Source organism: Coptis chinensis, chromosome 4 (genome assembly GCF_015680905.1).
Source record: "Coptis chinensis isolate HL-2020 chromosome 4, ASM1568090v1, whole genome shotgun sequence".
NCBI classification, from domain to species: domain Eukaryota; kingdom Viridiplantae; phylum Streptophyta; class Magnoliopsida; order Ranunculales; family Ranunculaceae; genus Coptis; species Coptis chinensis.
This window is the reverse complement of record NC_141459.1, coordinates 33,779,602-33,794,858: the sequence shown is the minus strand read 5'-3', so window position 1 is coordinate 33,794,858 and position 15,257 is coordinate 33,779,602. Positions and strand designations below refer to the sequence as shown.

The following is a 15,257-nucleotide window of genomic DNA, read 5'->3' as shown; positions in this document are numbered from 1 at the left end:
GTGTATTTAATTAAACATCATCATGTATGATCAATAAATGTTCATTGGCTTTGTAAAGGCCAAATATCCTAATAATCTCCCACTAGCCTTCAAAGCCATTTAGGAACCATTCTAAAACCCATAATATCTCTTTAAGGGTTTGCACATACATATATACCAATATATAGTATTTGGTCCTCATAGACTATATCTTTCATAATGAATAGTGTATCATATACATATGAGACCAAAAACATAGCTATCTTACCTTCAACCTTCTTATAAAACACAAAGTCCTTCCTTACATTGATCAAAACCAAACAATTTGTTTGATCAAAGTTTACATTCCAACTCCTTAAAGCTTATAGGAACTGTAAAGCCTCCAGGTTCTAAAACGCGGTCTTTACATCTATTTACCAAATCATATAGTCATAATGAGCAGCAATCACTAGAAGGACTCTAATGGACTTTTCATGGCTACTGGCGAAAAAGTTTTCTCATAATCGATACCCTCTTTTTGAGTAAACATTTTCTCCACCAGTCTCGTTTTAAAAGTCTCTACCTTTCTATCGGCTCCTCTTTTCCTTTTGAATAACCACTTATTCTTAATAGGCTTAATATTTGGTAGTGGATCAACAAGCTCCCAGACATTGTTGGAATATAAGGACTTCATTTCTTATCTCATTGATACAAGCCGTTTACTCAAATCAATGTCAGAACTTGCTTCTTCATAGTTTATAGGATCTACATCCATGTCATCTGATATAACATATAAAGTTTCCCTTAATAATAGGGTTAACTTTTCTGGAGGACTATTTGCCCCCCCACTACGACGAAGTACTGGAGTAGGTTTAGGTGAACTCTGAACTTTACATGGAGGTTTTATCTAAACTATAAGTTAATCTAGATTGACTTATAATTTAGATTGAACATAAATAGGAATATCTGTTGACATCTCTAAGGCTTATCTCTAAAAAGATATAGGGAGAGTTTGAATAACTTACCATAGTCCAAACTATGCCTCATAAGGTTATGTTCCTTCTTTCTGCAATCTCTTTTTGTTGAGGAGTTCTTGGTGCACTTAATTGAAACAAAATCATATTTTGTATTAAGTTACCTTTTGTTTTCACATTTTAATAGGCCCATGAACATCTGTATGTACTAACTCCATTAACTATGTGGCTCTTAATCCTTTACTTTAAAAGATCTTTTAGGCATCTCTCCTTCTAAGTAAGGTTACAAGTTGAGGAAGATTATAAAGGGAGTGAACTTAAAATCCCATCTTTCACCCAAGCTATCAATCTTATTCAGAATGATATGACCAAGTCTTAAGTGCCACAAGTTTGTTGGATTTTCAGAAAAAAATATCCTCTTTTGAGGTAAAAACTTAACATATGATGAATTACTAACAACAGTATCATTTATTTTTAGCGTAGAAGAAAGTAAATAGAGACCATTTTCCAAAATACTAGAGGCAATAATCTTTCTATTTAATCTGATTACAACTTTTGAATAAAATGAAATAGAATATTATATTATAACTTATAAAGTACAGAAACAGAAACCAAATTTCTCCTTATCCCTGGAACATAATAATAGTCTTCTAAAACCAACAATTTCTTTTCTAATGCTAAATAATAAACTCCTATTGATACTACAACAACCTTTGCCTCTGTCCCTAGTGCCTGGTACACCTTTTCTTCATTCATCCTTCTTTTCCTTTGAAACTCCTGTAACATTTTACAAAAGTAGTTAGTGGCCTCTTATTCCACATAACAGGTGTTAGAAGGAAAAACCAACTCTTTGGTTTCAAGAATAAAGGATTGCATACCTTATTTTTGTTTTTGTTTCATAGCCAGATACTCTCTACAATTTCGCTTCCAATGACCAGGCTTTTCACAATGATAACAATTACCTTTTGCTTTAGCCCCTGAATTCTTCTCTACTCCCCCTTTTGCCCCAAGGGCAAACCCTTTTTCCACTTGCCTTTTGATAAGAGCCCAAAACTGTAGTTTTAACCCTGTAACAGTCATATTTTTAGACCAATTATGTGAGTAATAATTAAGAGTTAACACTGATTACGTGTTTTTATGCATTTCAGGTTTCAAAGTCCATTATGTGCAGAAATGTGCCACTTAAGTGAGATAAAGGAGCAAAGGTCGGTTACTAAGGAGTTCCGTGATTAAAGGCCAAGATTCAAGAAGACAAAGCCTTTCTAAAGCCCGGTCAAAAGCTGAAAAGTCGACGCGGGCAGAAACAGCACACAAGTCAGCAGAATTTCCGCAGGCCGTATCTTTGGACTCAGACCTCGGAATGAGACCTACCTTATGTCAAAACGACCGACTCGGAAAGAGCTTTCCAATGGTCTAAGCCTTGACCCAATCAAAGGAGCAGAAGTGGACGAAAAGTATGTTGAAGCCAACTGCAGCTGAAGAGGACTTTTTGGACTGAAAGAATTGGGTTTTGGGCCTGATTTTCTGGCCCAAAACATGGCTCCAAGCCCATGCACGATTTTTGGATCTGAAAGTATAAAAACCAAAGCTTAACTCTTTGTTAATGGTAGCTAGTTAGACCTAAAAAATATATGTAATTCTAGATCTAGTTTTCAGTAGAGTAATTAAGTTTAAGTTCCAATTTCAATTCTTGTTTTAGAGTAAGTCTTGAATCATTGTTCTTGATTGATTAGATAAATAAAATAGTTATTTTTATCAATTTTGATTTTTGTCATTTCAATTTATAGATCTAATTTTAATTCTTGTTGATTATCATTTCGTAGTTTAAGTAGATTGAAACATTGTTAGTTAAATTAGTTAAGTTAGAATTTTAATATGATGTGTAGTTATAATTCAATGGGAAATGATGGGTTGATGACTCAAGGCTAAAACCTCCATTAGAGGGGTTGATGAAGCCTTGATGAAAACTTAGTGGTATAGTGTAGACGCGTTGTAGAATCTATTCCACTCTAGAAGGTCGTGATTCGCCATGAGAATGGGTGGACGACCTCACATGCTAGTTAGTATTTGGTAGAGATGCCATGAACACTAGGGATTAGAACTCGAAATTCTTGCCGTAAGAACGTGAGAATTTCGAGATACAAGAATCTATGCTAGGTTATTAAGTTGGATTCGAGGTGGATTCAATTCCCCTCTAATCCTTTATCTAGATTCAAAAACAATCATATTTCCATAGCATTCGTAGTTTAAATTTAACATAATCAATTTCATATTGTATCGTAGTATAACACCCTTCGTAAAGCTCTTATTAGACTTAAGACCGATTAATTAGATTAGAAAACATTCCATGCTAGAGAACTAGGAGTGGAACGAATTTGTTACTCCACTCTATTTCGATAGAATTGAGAGTAGAAACTTTGATAAATATAGACACGTAAATAGTTTTAGTTTACTTACGTTTTGAGTTCATCGTTCATTTCGTAGGTAAATTATTCATTATATGTTTATCACCTTTGCCTTTCGGCTTAGGCTTGGAAACACCAACATTTTCTGAGACCATTACAGTTAGCTTAACCTTAACTAAATCTTCAGCCTGCTGCAAAGAAATCATTAACTCTGGTAGTGTCAGATCCATATTGTTCATGTTGTAATTCAACTTGAACTGATTAAATGAAACTGGCAAAGACTAAAGAATAGCATCAACCTGAGAATTGACGTCTATTTCAGCGCCTAGGATCTCCAATTCATTGACATAGCCAATCATCTTAAGGATATGCTCCCTAACTAGAGTCTTATCATCCATTTTTGTATTCATCAGGTTTTCCATTGCAATTTGACGTTTAGTGCGATTTTGTTCGCCAAACATCTCTTGCAAATTAGTCATGATCTCAGTAGCTGTACCAAAATTTTGGTGTTGGTGTTGGAGTACGTTTGACATGGATGCCAGGAGATAACACTTGGACATCTCATTGGCCTTTTGCCATTTTTTGTACTCATATTTTAGCCTTGCACTAGCATTGTCTGCTGGTTTAGGGGGACAAAGGGTAGTAAGAACGAATTTATAACTTTCAGCAGTCAAGATAATGTTAATGTTACGCTTCCAGTCCACATAATTAGGACCAGTTAACTTGTTCTCTTTCAAGATAGATGCTAAGGGACTGAAATTTGATTGAGACATATCTGGAACATATACATATACACAAAAAAATATTATAATGCATTTAATATTGGTTTTGGGAATTTAATAAACCAATTTACCGCTTATATAATAAAAATACAACACCCTCCATATTGTATCAATAAGACAAATATAAGCAATGGAAACCTAATACTTATGAATAATCTCTTATCCGTAGGGCATCAAAATTATTCAACTTAATCAGGCGAGTTCTACTAGACCCAACAATTTTACATACATGTAATATGATTTCTATTATTATTCCTTTTGCTACTAAAACATAATTGCACAAACCATAGGGCTGTCAATTATATTTCAGCCAAGTGTACCATCATCTTAATTCATTAATGTAACCGCGAGATAATGAATCCGTAAGGGAAAACACTCTCACTAGCCATACATGAATTTTTCTTCTTAAGAATAGACAATAGACAAAAATATTTTAGCATGCAATTAATTTATCCGAAGGGATCATATTAATCACATCTAAAAATATAATTCCTATTGAATTGATAACGGTGTAGCAAAGGATTCAATTCGTAAATTAAATGCCTTTACCACTTGCTTTATATAGACTGAGGGTATTAGTGCCTAAATATCAACACTTGCTTCTAAGTTAAAAATAAAACCGATTACATAATATGCTTCTAATAATAATGACAATAACGTCTCATGCATCTCATGCCAAAATAAATACATGCATAATGTCATAGATATTTTACTGTCATATTATGGAAAGTCTAGATATAGAAACTAGAAGCATATATCGTTCAATAGTCCCTGGTACATGTTATGCCTTATATGTACCTAGCTTAATATTGCTAATAATTACACAGTTAAACACATGTATAACTACCATGCAGGAGGTGTGAGACGACAAACATAAAACATTAAAGCTTAAGCATAAAAGGAAAAGAAGTTCACATGTGACTTTATTCCTATCTCTTACAGCAAGTACACATCCTTTATGCATCTTTTATGTGGCCCATAGTACCAAGAACTAACTCAAAAGCTACTGTTAAAAAAAACGTGCATGTATATACCTTTTACTTTTCTTTCAATGTAAGCTTTATTTACATATAAACACGTGTCACTGCATGTGGTCGTTAGCTATGAACAAGACTATTAACATAGTCCTTCATCTTTTCAACCACTTTTAGAAAAAAACCTTTGTCATATACTAATACAATACTTTTAACAAGTCCAAGTTAAGAACTTAAGATGCCAACGTCATATCCACTTTTTGTAAAGTGATTTCTGTCTTTTAGCTCATTGGTAATGCTCTATATATTAACAAAGAACTTTATGCAAGGCATAAACGTGAACAGTACCTCATAGAATAAAACAGATCTAGTAAAAATCCATCATTCACTCACGTTACCGAAACCAACATATTAAAGCTAGATATTTAAACCGATCAATATATGCTAACCTTAAAACAAAACATGTGATCATATTAACAAAATAATATATCACGTCAATAACCCATATACATCTTCATCCTTTTCTTTTAGAGTCCTGTTACTGCCGGACCCCATATTGTGTTGGGCCGAGTTGGGTCGGGGTTTGCCCATTGTGTTGGGCGCAACTTCGAACCATACACCCCCCAACCAAAACACTCAACAAACCGAGAAACCGGCAATAGCCAGTTACCACCCTTCGTCAAATTCACAAACAAACCGACCAAAACCAAAAACAAAATGAAGAATGGCAACTCTAAGCCATCAGAGACTTTTGAAAGGACACCTCCTCCAAATGTACGCGGAAAGAATAGAAATGAGGAAGGGGAATTTGAACTCTCTGAACCCTATATCTTGGAAAGGTCAAATGGCTCCATAAACTCACTTAAAAAAAATGGCAACTCATTTAATTGCATACCAATTTTCAGTCTCGTTTCTTTCTCTTTCATAAAATGCACTGGCTAAAATGCCTTTTTTACTTAAATTGCAGGTTGAAAAAGCGCAGAAGTCTAAAGCCTCAAGAGACATCCGAACCATCGAAACTTTGGTACCTGCTCCAAAATCTTGATAACAACAAAAGAAAGAGAAACCAGGCATTTGGAAATTCTCAACCACACAAGGTTAATAAGGGTCGTGGAAAGGCAAACTTTCTCATGAAAAAAAGTTTAAGGGAAAATGGTCAAATGAAATATCATTCCATGCCCGAGAAGAAGTGGACGAACAGGAAATTCCCATATAGAGAGGAAAATGGTCACATGAAAAATCAATCCATGCCCGAGAAGAAGTGGATGAAAAGGAAATTCCCATCTCGAGAGGATATCTCAAAATCAGTCCAAACGGTGTGGCCACACCGGTCAAGAGGCCAAAAACCAGAACTTCATATTTTTTCAAAGTTCAAATCCCAAACGACATGGCCACACCGTTTGGACTGAGTCCCAAACGGTGTGGCCAAGTCGTTTGGGACTTAGTCCAAACGGTGTGGCCACACCGGTCAAGAGACCAAAAAATAGAACTTCATATTTTTTCAAAGTTCAAATCCCAAATGACATGACCACACCGTTTGGACTGAGTCCCAAACGGTGTGGCCAAGTCGTTTGGGACTTAGTCCAAACGGTGTGACCACACCGGTAAGTTTTTTTTAAGTCCAAATCCCAAACGACATGGCCACATCGTTTTGGACTCAGTCCAGACGGTGTGACCAGACCGTTTGGTGTGCAATACGAATGACCTAGCTGGGTAGTTTAAGCCTCGAATTTTCTCTTTTAAGTCCTGTATATCATTGTACACATGAATAATTATTACATGCATAATTACTACATGTATAATTACGTTTAATTTAGATTTACTTTATTCCTATTAAATGCGTCATCATCCATTCCTCTATTTTCTTCACTTTGAACTTGTTCTACATTTCTTTTTGAATGGGGTCACTTGGAACTTGTTCTACATTTTCTTCTTGAATGGGATCACTTAGAACTTGTTCTACATTTTCTTCTTGAATGGGGTCACTTGGAACTTGTTCTACATCTTCTTCTTGAATGGGGTCATGATGCATTACATTTTCTTCTTCATCTTCATGTTCTAAAATGGGGTTGGGCTTTTCCATTAGTGTTTAGTGTTAGTGTTAGGATATAGTTTTCTTTAGGGTTTAAGGGTTTAAGGTTTTTGATGGTGGAAGAGAAGAGAATAGAAGAGAAGGGCTGAAAAGGTTGCAACAAGTCAAATTCACTTTGGTTTGGGAGGTGCCCAACACAAAACAACTTTTGGGGCCAATGACACATTTGTAATAATTGTTTTTGTTTTTGGGGTCTACCCAACACAATATGGGGTCCGACAGTAACAAACACCTTCTTTTATAGTATATTCTAATACTTAAAAAAAATCACTTTTATTACTTAGAATATACAAATATGAAATTACCATATATCATATATATATATATATATATGTTTAAACAAAAAATTTCAGATATGATTATTCTATTAAAAACAAATCAAAATTAGATTATAGCATGACCCGCTCTGATACCAATTGTTGGGATTACTTTAATCCTACATCTTTAACATGCTAATCTATTATTGATCAAAAAAGAAATTAAAATAAAAATACCTTCAAAGCTTCCAGAATTAGAGATTGACAGTAAATAGAAACTTTCCAAAGCTGAATCCAAATCACTTAGTCTTCAGCCTTCTAGTAGTATTCACCACACAACACACTACAAAACATTTTTGCTTTACTCCTACTTTTAGTTGTACTTTTCCTGGAAAGACTAATGGTCCCTTTCTCCAAAAAGTCATTATCTTATATAGAGAAATTTTGAGAATACGTAAGTGTGTGTAGTGGGATCCACTTAAGATTCCAAGTCTTATCTTAAGAGGACAAGTCCTTGTCATACAAGTACTTGTACTTGATATATTAAAACACTTTTAATATATATCTCTTTAATATGGAAAGTGCCCATTAACAAATCCATATTTACAATAAGGTCCTTGGAACTTTCAAGAAAGTCCTTTCCTACCATTAATTACATCTAAGTCCCTCCACTTTACTTGTATTCACAATTAGACCATTGGGAATTTGTTCTTCACTATCACACCCATGTTTAATTGACCCAATTTGACATTTAACATTAATTGAGCATTAAGAAACTATTTCTTATACTGGCCGGGTTTGAGCTCAATTAGTTATGTCACAATTTTCTAATACATAACTCTGTAGAGTGGTGGATCCTTTATTAGAATTCGTGATTCAAGACGTCCTACATTTATTATCCAAAATGTTAAGTCTAGTCTATGAATAGACATTACTTTTTAACGTCTCAAAGTAATAAATTTGAGACACAATGAATTTTCACAATTCCTCAAGTCTAGGGATTAATTGGTACAGTGAGATTTGCGCACTAACCTTAACAGCAAATTTATAGTGTGTTCTCACTTTGATCCCCTCAGTGTCAGTCATGTGACTACACCAATATACAAACTTCGAGTCATACTCAAATGATTGAGATATCATCATCATATCATATAGCAGTTATGTATATTACAATCTTATAAGTGAAGCGTCTGACTTTACCCCTAACTGTGAGCATTCTAGGTAAATATATACAATCAAATCTCCCGCACATGACTCTTCATATGCTTGATTGTTCTAATTCTATTACCTATGGAACTTATGGTTTCATCATATAATATTAGTTTACCCATATGCATAATAATAAGATTCATGTATTTAACTAAACATCATCATGTATAATCAATAAATATTCATTGGCTTTGTAAAGGCCAAATATCCCAACACAAAATACCTTAATTTCTCCGCATTCGTCTATATCGATGATGTGTTTGACTGGCTGATTCCATTGATCAATTTTGGTGAGACAAAGCTTCCATACGTAAACACAGCAAGCCATTACAGATACCAACGACGTTTCAAAAATTCATGTAAATTGTAGACTTGAACTCTATTGTGTTTTTTGTGTCATTATCATTGCATAGAAGTAAAAGGCTATAGTGGTTGGATTGGATAGAACGACGGAGATGTAAATTGACGAAATGTGGATCTAATTTTAGTAATCGAAGCCAGGTTACTAGAATAAGTATTTGGCTACCAACCACGACAGTATCTCGCCTACCACCTCGTATGGAAGGCTCCTCCTCATCTAACAAGTTGTCAAACTTTCATTACACAGTTTCTATTGGATTAGCAGCTTCAAATATTGTATCAACACCTTAGGACTCTAGTAGTATATATAGAACCAAACCAATGTTCTATTCTTTTACATCAAATTAACCCAACCCATATTGACGTCCATAGTTGGACACAGTCCGTTCAATTAAAAAACTGGGAAGTTCAAAAACTAGATGAACCCAGCTATGTTGAAGTCATCCTCATTTATCTTAGGCTAGCCCTTGTGAATACAAAGATTCAACTCGAAATGTAACAGCTTTAGGGACTATTGGATGAATGGAGGCTTCACGGACCACTGGAGGAATGCTTCTCAAGTTTTTTGGGGGATGAAATACCATTGGACGTAGCCTTGATGTTGGATTATTGGTAAGTGCTTCATAGTTCATACTTCAGAGACTGGGACAGAAAGTTCATACCAAATGCACAACAGATACACAGTATGAAGTGTAGAATATATGTATGGATGAGCTGACTTAACCAAGTTCATATTGAAAGAGTTCAATATTGACATTCGGAACCAAACTATTGTTCCATGCTGCGAGGTTGCAATCACACGCATTCAACATCTTCTCAAGACTATCCTATATGCATGTGATGAGTATATGACATTCCTGCTCACATACAAGAACCACGAAAGTGAGAAAACTGCAAGAGAAAATCAAAAGTAACTGTGATTTTCAAGTAAGAAGATGAGGTCACCTCTACTCCAAATTTGGGATGAAACAAAACCAATGTGGGACATCATTGTTGGCAAAAACCTTCAACCAGGAATACCACCACTCATATATCCTATAATGCTACATATAGGCACCTTCAAGATCAGATTTTGCAGTGGACTTCTATTTGGATATTAACCAAATGATTTCCTCAAAACTTTTATTGCCCCAAGAAACACTGGACCTGATGATAAGTGTAATTTAACCCTCGATTATGCCGCTTGTTTAGCCATCTTAGTGGACTAATAGTGTTTGTAAGTTATGTTTTATGATTCTAAGGTGAAAAAGAGAGTTTTGTAGAATATTAGAGAAAAAGGGGTAAAATGGAGCAATTCAGAGCATTAAGGATCACATGGGAAGCCCGTGGACAATCATGGAGAAGGCCAAGGAATTGAAGCTATTAAAGATGCAACTTGGACCTATTTTATAGCCTATTTGGAAGCCCAAGGCCAAAGGATTCGTTGCTTGGACCAAAGCCCGCAAAAGAGGATAGAAGGATAGAGCAGAAGAGACAAAATAGACTTCCGCGTCTGGGACGCATGGATCGTGTGTCTAGACGCATTGCTCGCGTCTGAGACGCATGGATCGTGTGTCCAGATGCATGAAACGACAGTGTAGCCAATTCCTTCTCAGTTTTGGAGATGAAGTTGGACTCTAAAAGAAGTTGATTTGTATTAGGAAACAAATGGCGGTTTGGAATGCTTCTAGAACTCATTGTAACCCCTATAAATAGAGGACCTAAGTGCCTTATGTAATTTTCTAATTCACTTATACTCTTGTCTCCAGAACTTTAGGCCGAGAGAGATTAATAATAAAATATTCGGTTTTAACTATCCGAGTCTTAATAAGTTAGTCTTTCTAGTCTTATGTTCTTCGACTCTTCTTCTTCTCGTTCTTCGTGTTCTTTCTTCTTTATGGAAGGCTAATCTTCTCCTTCAAGGGAGAAGATGAAGCCGCTGCTTAAGGTTTAATGATTGTTCTGGTTCATGGTGTTCTTCAATCAGGTTAGTTCATTATGGTTTTAGTTATTAGTTCCATTGCCTAGACCAGGGGATGGAAATATAGATTAAGGTTTTTATTTATTACAATCGAATATCATGCTAGTTTAGGGTTTTATTTATTGCAATTGAATATTTGCTAGTGACATGCTTTTATTTATTGCAATTGAATATAATGCTAGAATAGGGTTTTATTTATTGTAATTGAATATTATACTATTATTTTCTAATTTTCTTCTAGTTGTGTAGTGTTTTAGAGTAAGGGAAGTATTCCTTGTGTTTGCCTTAGATGGTGATTCATTGAATAGCTGCCCAAGCTCACATAAAAGGAAAGAAGATATTAATAACATAAACATAGGAACAACCTTAAGTAGAGTTATTCGTTAACGATGTTTCATCCAAGAGGGCATCGATACTCGCTCGATTGCCTAATTGTAGTCTACTTGTGAGAACAACCATGAAGCAGAAGGTCATAGATCAAAAGTATTGGTGGATTCTAATCTCTTGAATTTTCTCTCTTATAAATTCTCAATAGTTTAGTTAGTTTAGTTTAGTTTAGCATTAGAATCTACAATATCTATAATCATAGTTTTTAATCCCTCAAACCCCCTTTCCAGTCCTGTCCTTCATATAAACATACACTTAAAAGTAGAACAATACCCTACTCATCCTTTACTCATTGAGGGATAATTAGGTTTTGATACGCTTCTGTTTTGTTCAACGACCATCATCTATCTACATCATCCATATCTCATCTACACACACAAAAGGAGCGCGTGTCAAATGGCGCCGCTGCAGTTTTAAGTTTATGTTTAACGTTTTCTTTCAAGATTAGAACTTTGGATCTTGAGGTAATTTTAGCCGCATCATCCATCCTTTTGGGAAAGAGAGAAGCTTGAAGGACATCTCGAAGACAAGATCTACCATCCAGGTTAGTTGAATCTTCATTCTTTTTATTTAAATCTTAGTATAATTGCATCGTAGTTTAATATTATTGCTTTATAATATAATTGTATTTAGGACCTTTTCAACAATTGAAGTTGTAAGCCAACACAGTGAAATATCAAACTCAATTGTTTCTTGTCTGAATCTTGACAAACGGACTATCGTCTATAGGCCGTGGTACTTAAGCAATCCAAGTGATTCACCATAACCCTAGAAGAGACAAACTTTTAGACAACGGCGAGATACTAGTCGCAAAAGCCCAACCCAGTTGAAGGAAAATAGTTTTATTTTTATTTTTAAAAAATCCAAAAAATTAGTATAATTGCATTTTAGTATAATTTAGAATAGTTGCATATTAGTTTAATTGCATTCAAGCATAGTAGGATAGTTTTTCGTCATTTTCGCATAGCATTTTCTAGTGTATGCCCCGTCGTCCCAATTGTCGTCCGGTAAGAACATAACAGCAGACAAGGTTTAACAACTGACTCACAAGAATACTAGACAAGATTGATACAATGGCCGCACGCAATGATGGAGATGTTATGGACACCAATAATCCGGAAGCTATCCCACCCATGCAAGCACAACAGAGGAAAAAGCTGAGCGATTTCTATTCACCAATCATTGGAGACCCACCCAGCAGTATTATTTTTCCAGAGACAGAATCTAACCAGTTTGAACTTAGAGCATCAGTAATCTCTATGCTTCCAAAGTTCAATGGTTCGCATAATGTTCACCCATATGTTCACATGAACAAATTTCTATCGTCCTCGAGAACTTTCAAGAACCGTAATATCAAAGATGAGAGTATCAAGTTGATTCTTTTTCCGCCTCACTCGAAGGTAAAGCCTCCGAATGGTTAACCGCACGTACCGATCAATTCAATAGATAATTGGGAGAAGTTGAGAACAAAGTTTATGAACAAGTTCTACCCACTGTAAGATGATGCCATGCAGCAAGCCATCAAGAATTTCAAAGGGGAGGTGGTCAAGAATATCATCAAAGCTGGGAGAAATTCAATAATCTACTAGTCTCATGTCCACATCATGGATACGACAAGAGCACACTGGCTCATTTTTTCTATCGAGGACTCTAGATGATGAACAAGAAGATGATACAGTCAATGCACAAAGGCAAGTTTACATTGATGGATGAAGAGGAAGCTTACAACTTTCTTGAGAATTTAGCTGAAGAAACACAACAGTGGACTACTAGCAATGAAGATGTCGCTAGCATGGAGGGGGAGCCAAAGCAATTTGGTTACCAAGCACATGAACAATCAGATCAAGAACTGAAGTCTACATTGGCCCGGCTGCCACCAAAGATTGAAACTTTGAGTAAGAAATTCAATCAGTTCTCCATGAATCCCACCAAAATCAACAAGTCTCAAGCTAAATCTCTCCCAGTCATGCAAGCTAGCCGATACTGCAAAGTTTGTTCAGACACTTCTCATGTAACTCTAGAATGTCCTGGTTACTATCAACATGCATCAGTTTGAGAGTACAATATAAACTCATTTCAGGGGCCCAACCACGGTGGTAATAACTTTCAAGGTAATTATTGGAGACGTAACGCGGACCCCCACGCTTCTCAAGATCAAAGTTATATTCCACAGACAAGTCAAGCTTCACAGTTGGTTTCTCAACAACAATTATACTCTCAGCAGAATTCCAATACAAGTGGAGAGTTAGTGCCTGATCCTAGGAGAAATTATGCCGCACCTGCCAACCTGGAGAATGATATTACCTTACTATCACAGAAAAATCAGAAATTTGAATGTGTTCTAGAGCTTCTTGCACAGTCTCAGCTCAATCTGTAGCAATCTCAGGCAGGTCAATGTTCTAGAATGGACTCTCTAGAGGCTAAGGTCGACCAACTCACTACTGCTTTATCTGTAAAGACACAAGCCACTCAACCTAGCTTATTGGAACCAATATTGAGGAGTAAAGATGTATGCCACATTGGGACAACTTCTAGTACTGATCACCTCCATGATCATATCAGCTCAGTTACTACTCTTAGATCAGGATTGAAGATAGACAACAAGGTTGACTTACCTTCTCATGATGACATTGCTACAGAGCAATCGGTCAAGATTTCAAATGAAGGTCAAAAGGAAGTGGGGGAAATCCTTTCCACTCCCATTTGTCAAGATGACCAAGACAAGATATGCAAGAATGACAAAGAGAAAGAAGAGCAGACACGTGCTGATGTGTTTGTACCAAAGGCACCTTTTCCTATGTTTTTTGCTCAAAGCAAAAAGGACAAGCAATTTTTAGAGATGAAGGAGGCATTTGAGAAAGATAACATCAATATCCCCTTTCTCAAAGCGATCAAGCAGTTGCCATCATATGCCAAATTCTTGAAGGATGCATGCAACATAAAAAGAAGTACTCATGTTCCAAAGCGAGCGTTTCTAGCTGTACAAACAACATCTGTTATCCATCAGCAAGCTCCAGTCAAGCTCAAAGATCCAGGCATTCCTACAATATCATGCAAGATAGGAGAAAAATTCACAAGTAATGCTCTTTTAGACCTTGGTGCTAGTGTTAATCTCTTGCCATATCATGTGTACCAAGCGTTGGGCCTGGAGAACCTAAAGCCTACAAAAGTCAAATTGAAGCTAGCTGACCATTCTACCAAGATCCCTAGAGGCATATTTGAGGATGTTCTTGTTCAAGTAGCCAATTTATACTATCCAGTGGATTTCATTGTGATAGACACCCAGGAGGCCTTTGATAAAATTCCAATTAGTTTAGGCCGACCTTTCCTCGCTACCGCAAAAGCTTTGATAAATTGTTACAGCGGTGAAATGAAGATCAACTTTGGTAAGATGTCCATGGTCATAAATATTTTTCACCTGTTGCATAAGGTTTGTGATGACGCTGAAGGTGGAGAGGTGTACTTCCTTGATAGCATGATACAAGAATCCTTCCCATTCGAAGATACAATTGAGAGTGCTCAATCTACAAAAACTGTGATAAACCTGAAAACCCCACCACAGAGGCGTTGCTAGCCATGTTCTTGGAATCTTTGCAGAAAATTCAGGATTTAAGTAAGCAGAATGGAAAATTGGCAGAGAGAGTATCATACCTTGAGAAAATGAACTCTACATTTTAGGATGAACAACAGAATTCTACCTAGAAAAATCAGTTGCTAGAGAATTAGCTTAAAGAAGTTTTTGAAAAATAACAGAATCTAGAAACTGAAATCGAGTCTTCTAAAGTAGAAAGTGGACCATATTGATAAGAAGCATTACACTGTTGAAGCCTCTTCTACACCATCATTGTCTGAACGAGAGAAGTATGTGAACCAGTCTACCGCCCACCTTAAGCGCAGTC

General features: G+C 36.0%; 1 protein-coding gene across 1 annotated transcript; it reads right to left on the bottom strand.

Moving 5' to 3' along the window:
* Positions 1-3,618: 3,618 nt before the first annotated feature.
* On the bottom strand, positions 3,619-4,110 carry LOC147503283 (uncharacterized). Its single transcript, XM_086604769.1, has one exon. The coding sequence runs from the start codon at positions 4,108-4,110 to the stop codon at positions 3,619-3,621; it is 492 nt and encodes a 163-aa protein (XP_086460895.1).
* Positions 4,111-15,257: the final 11,147 nt, after the last annotated feature.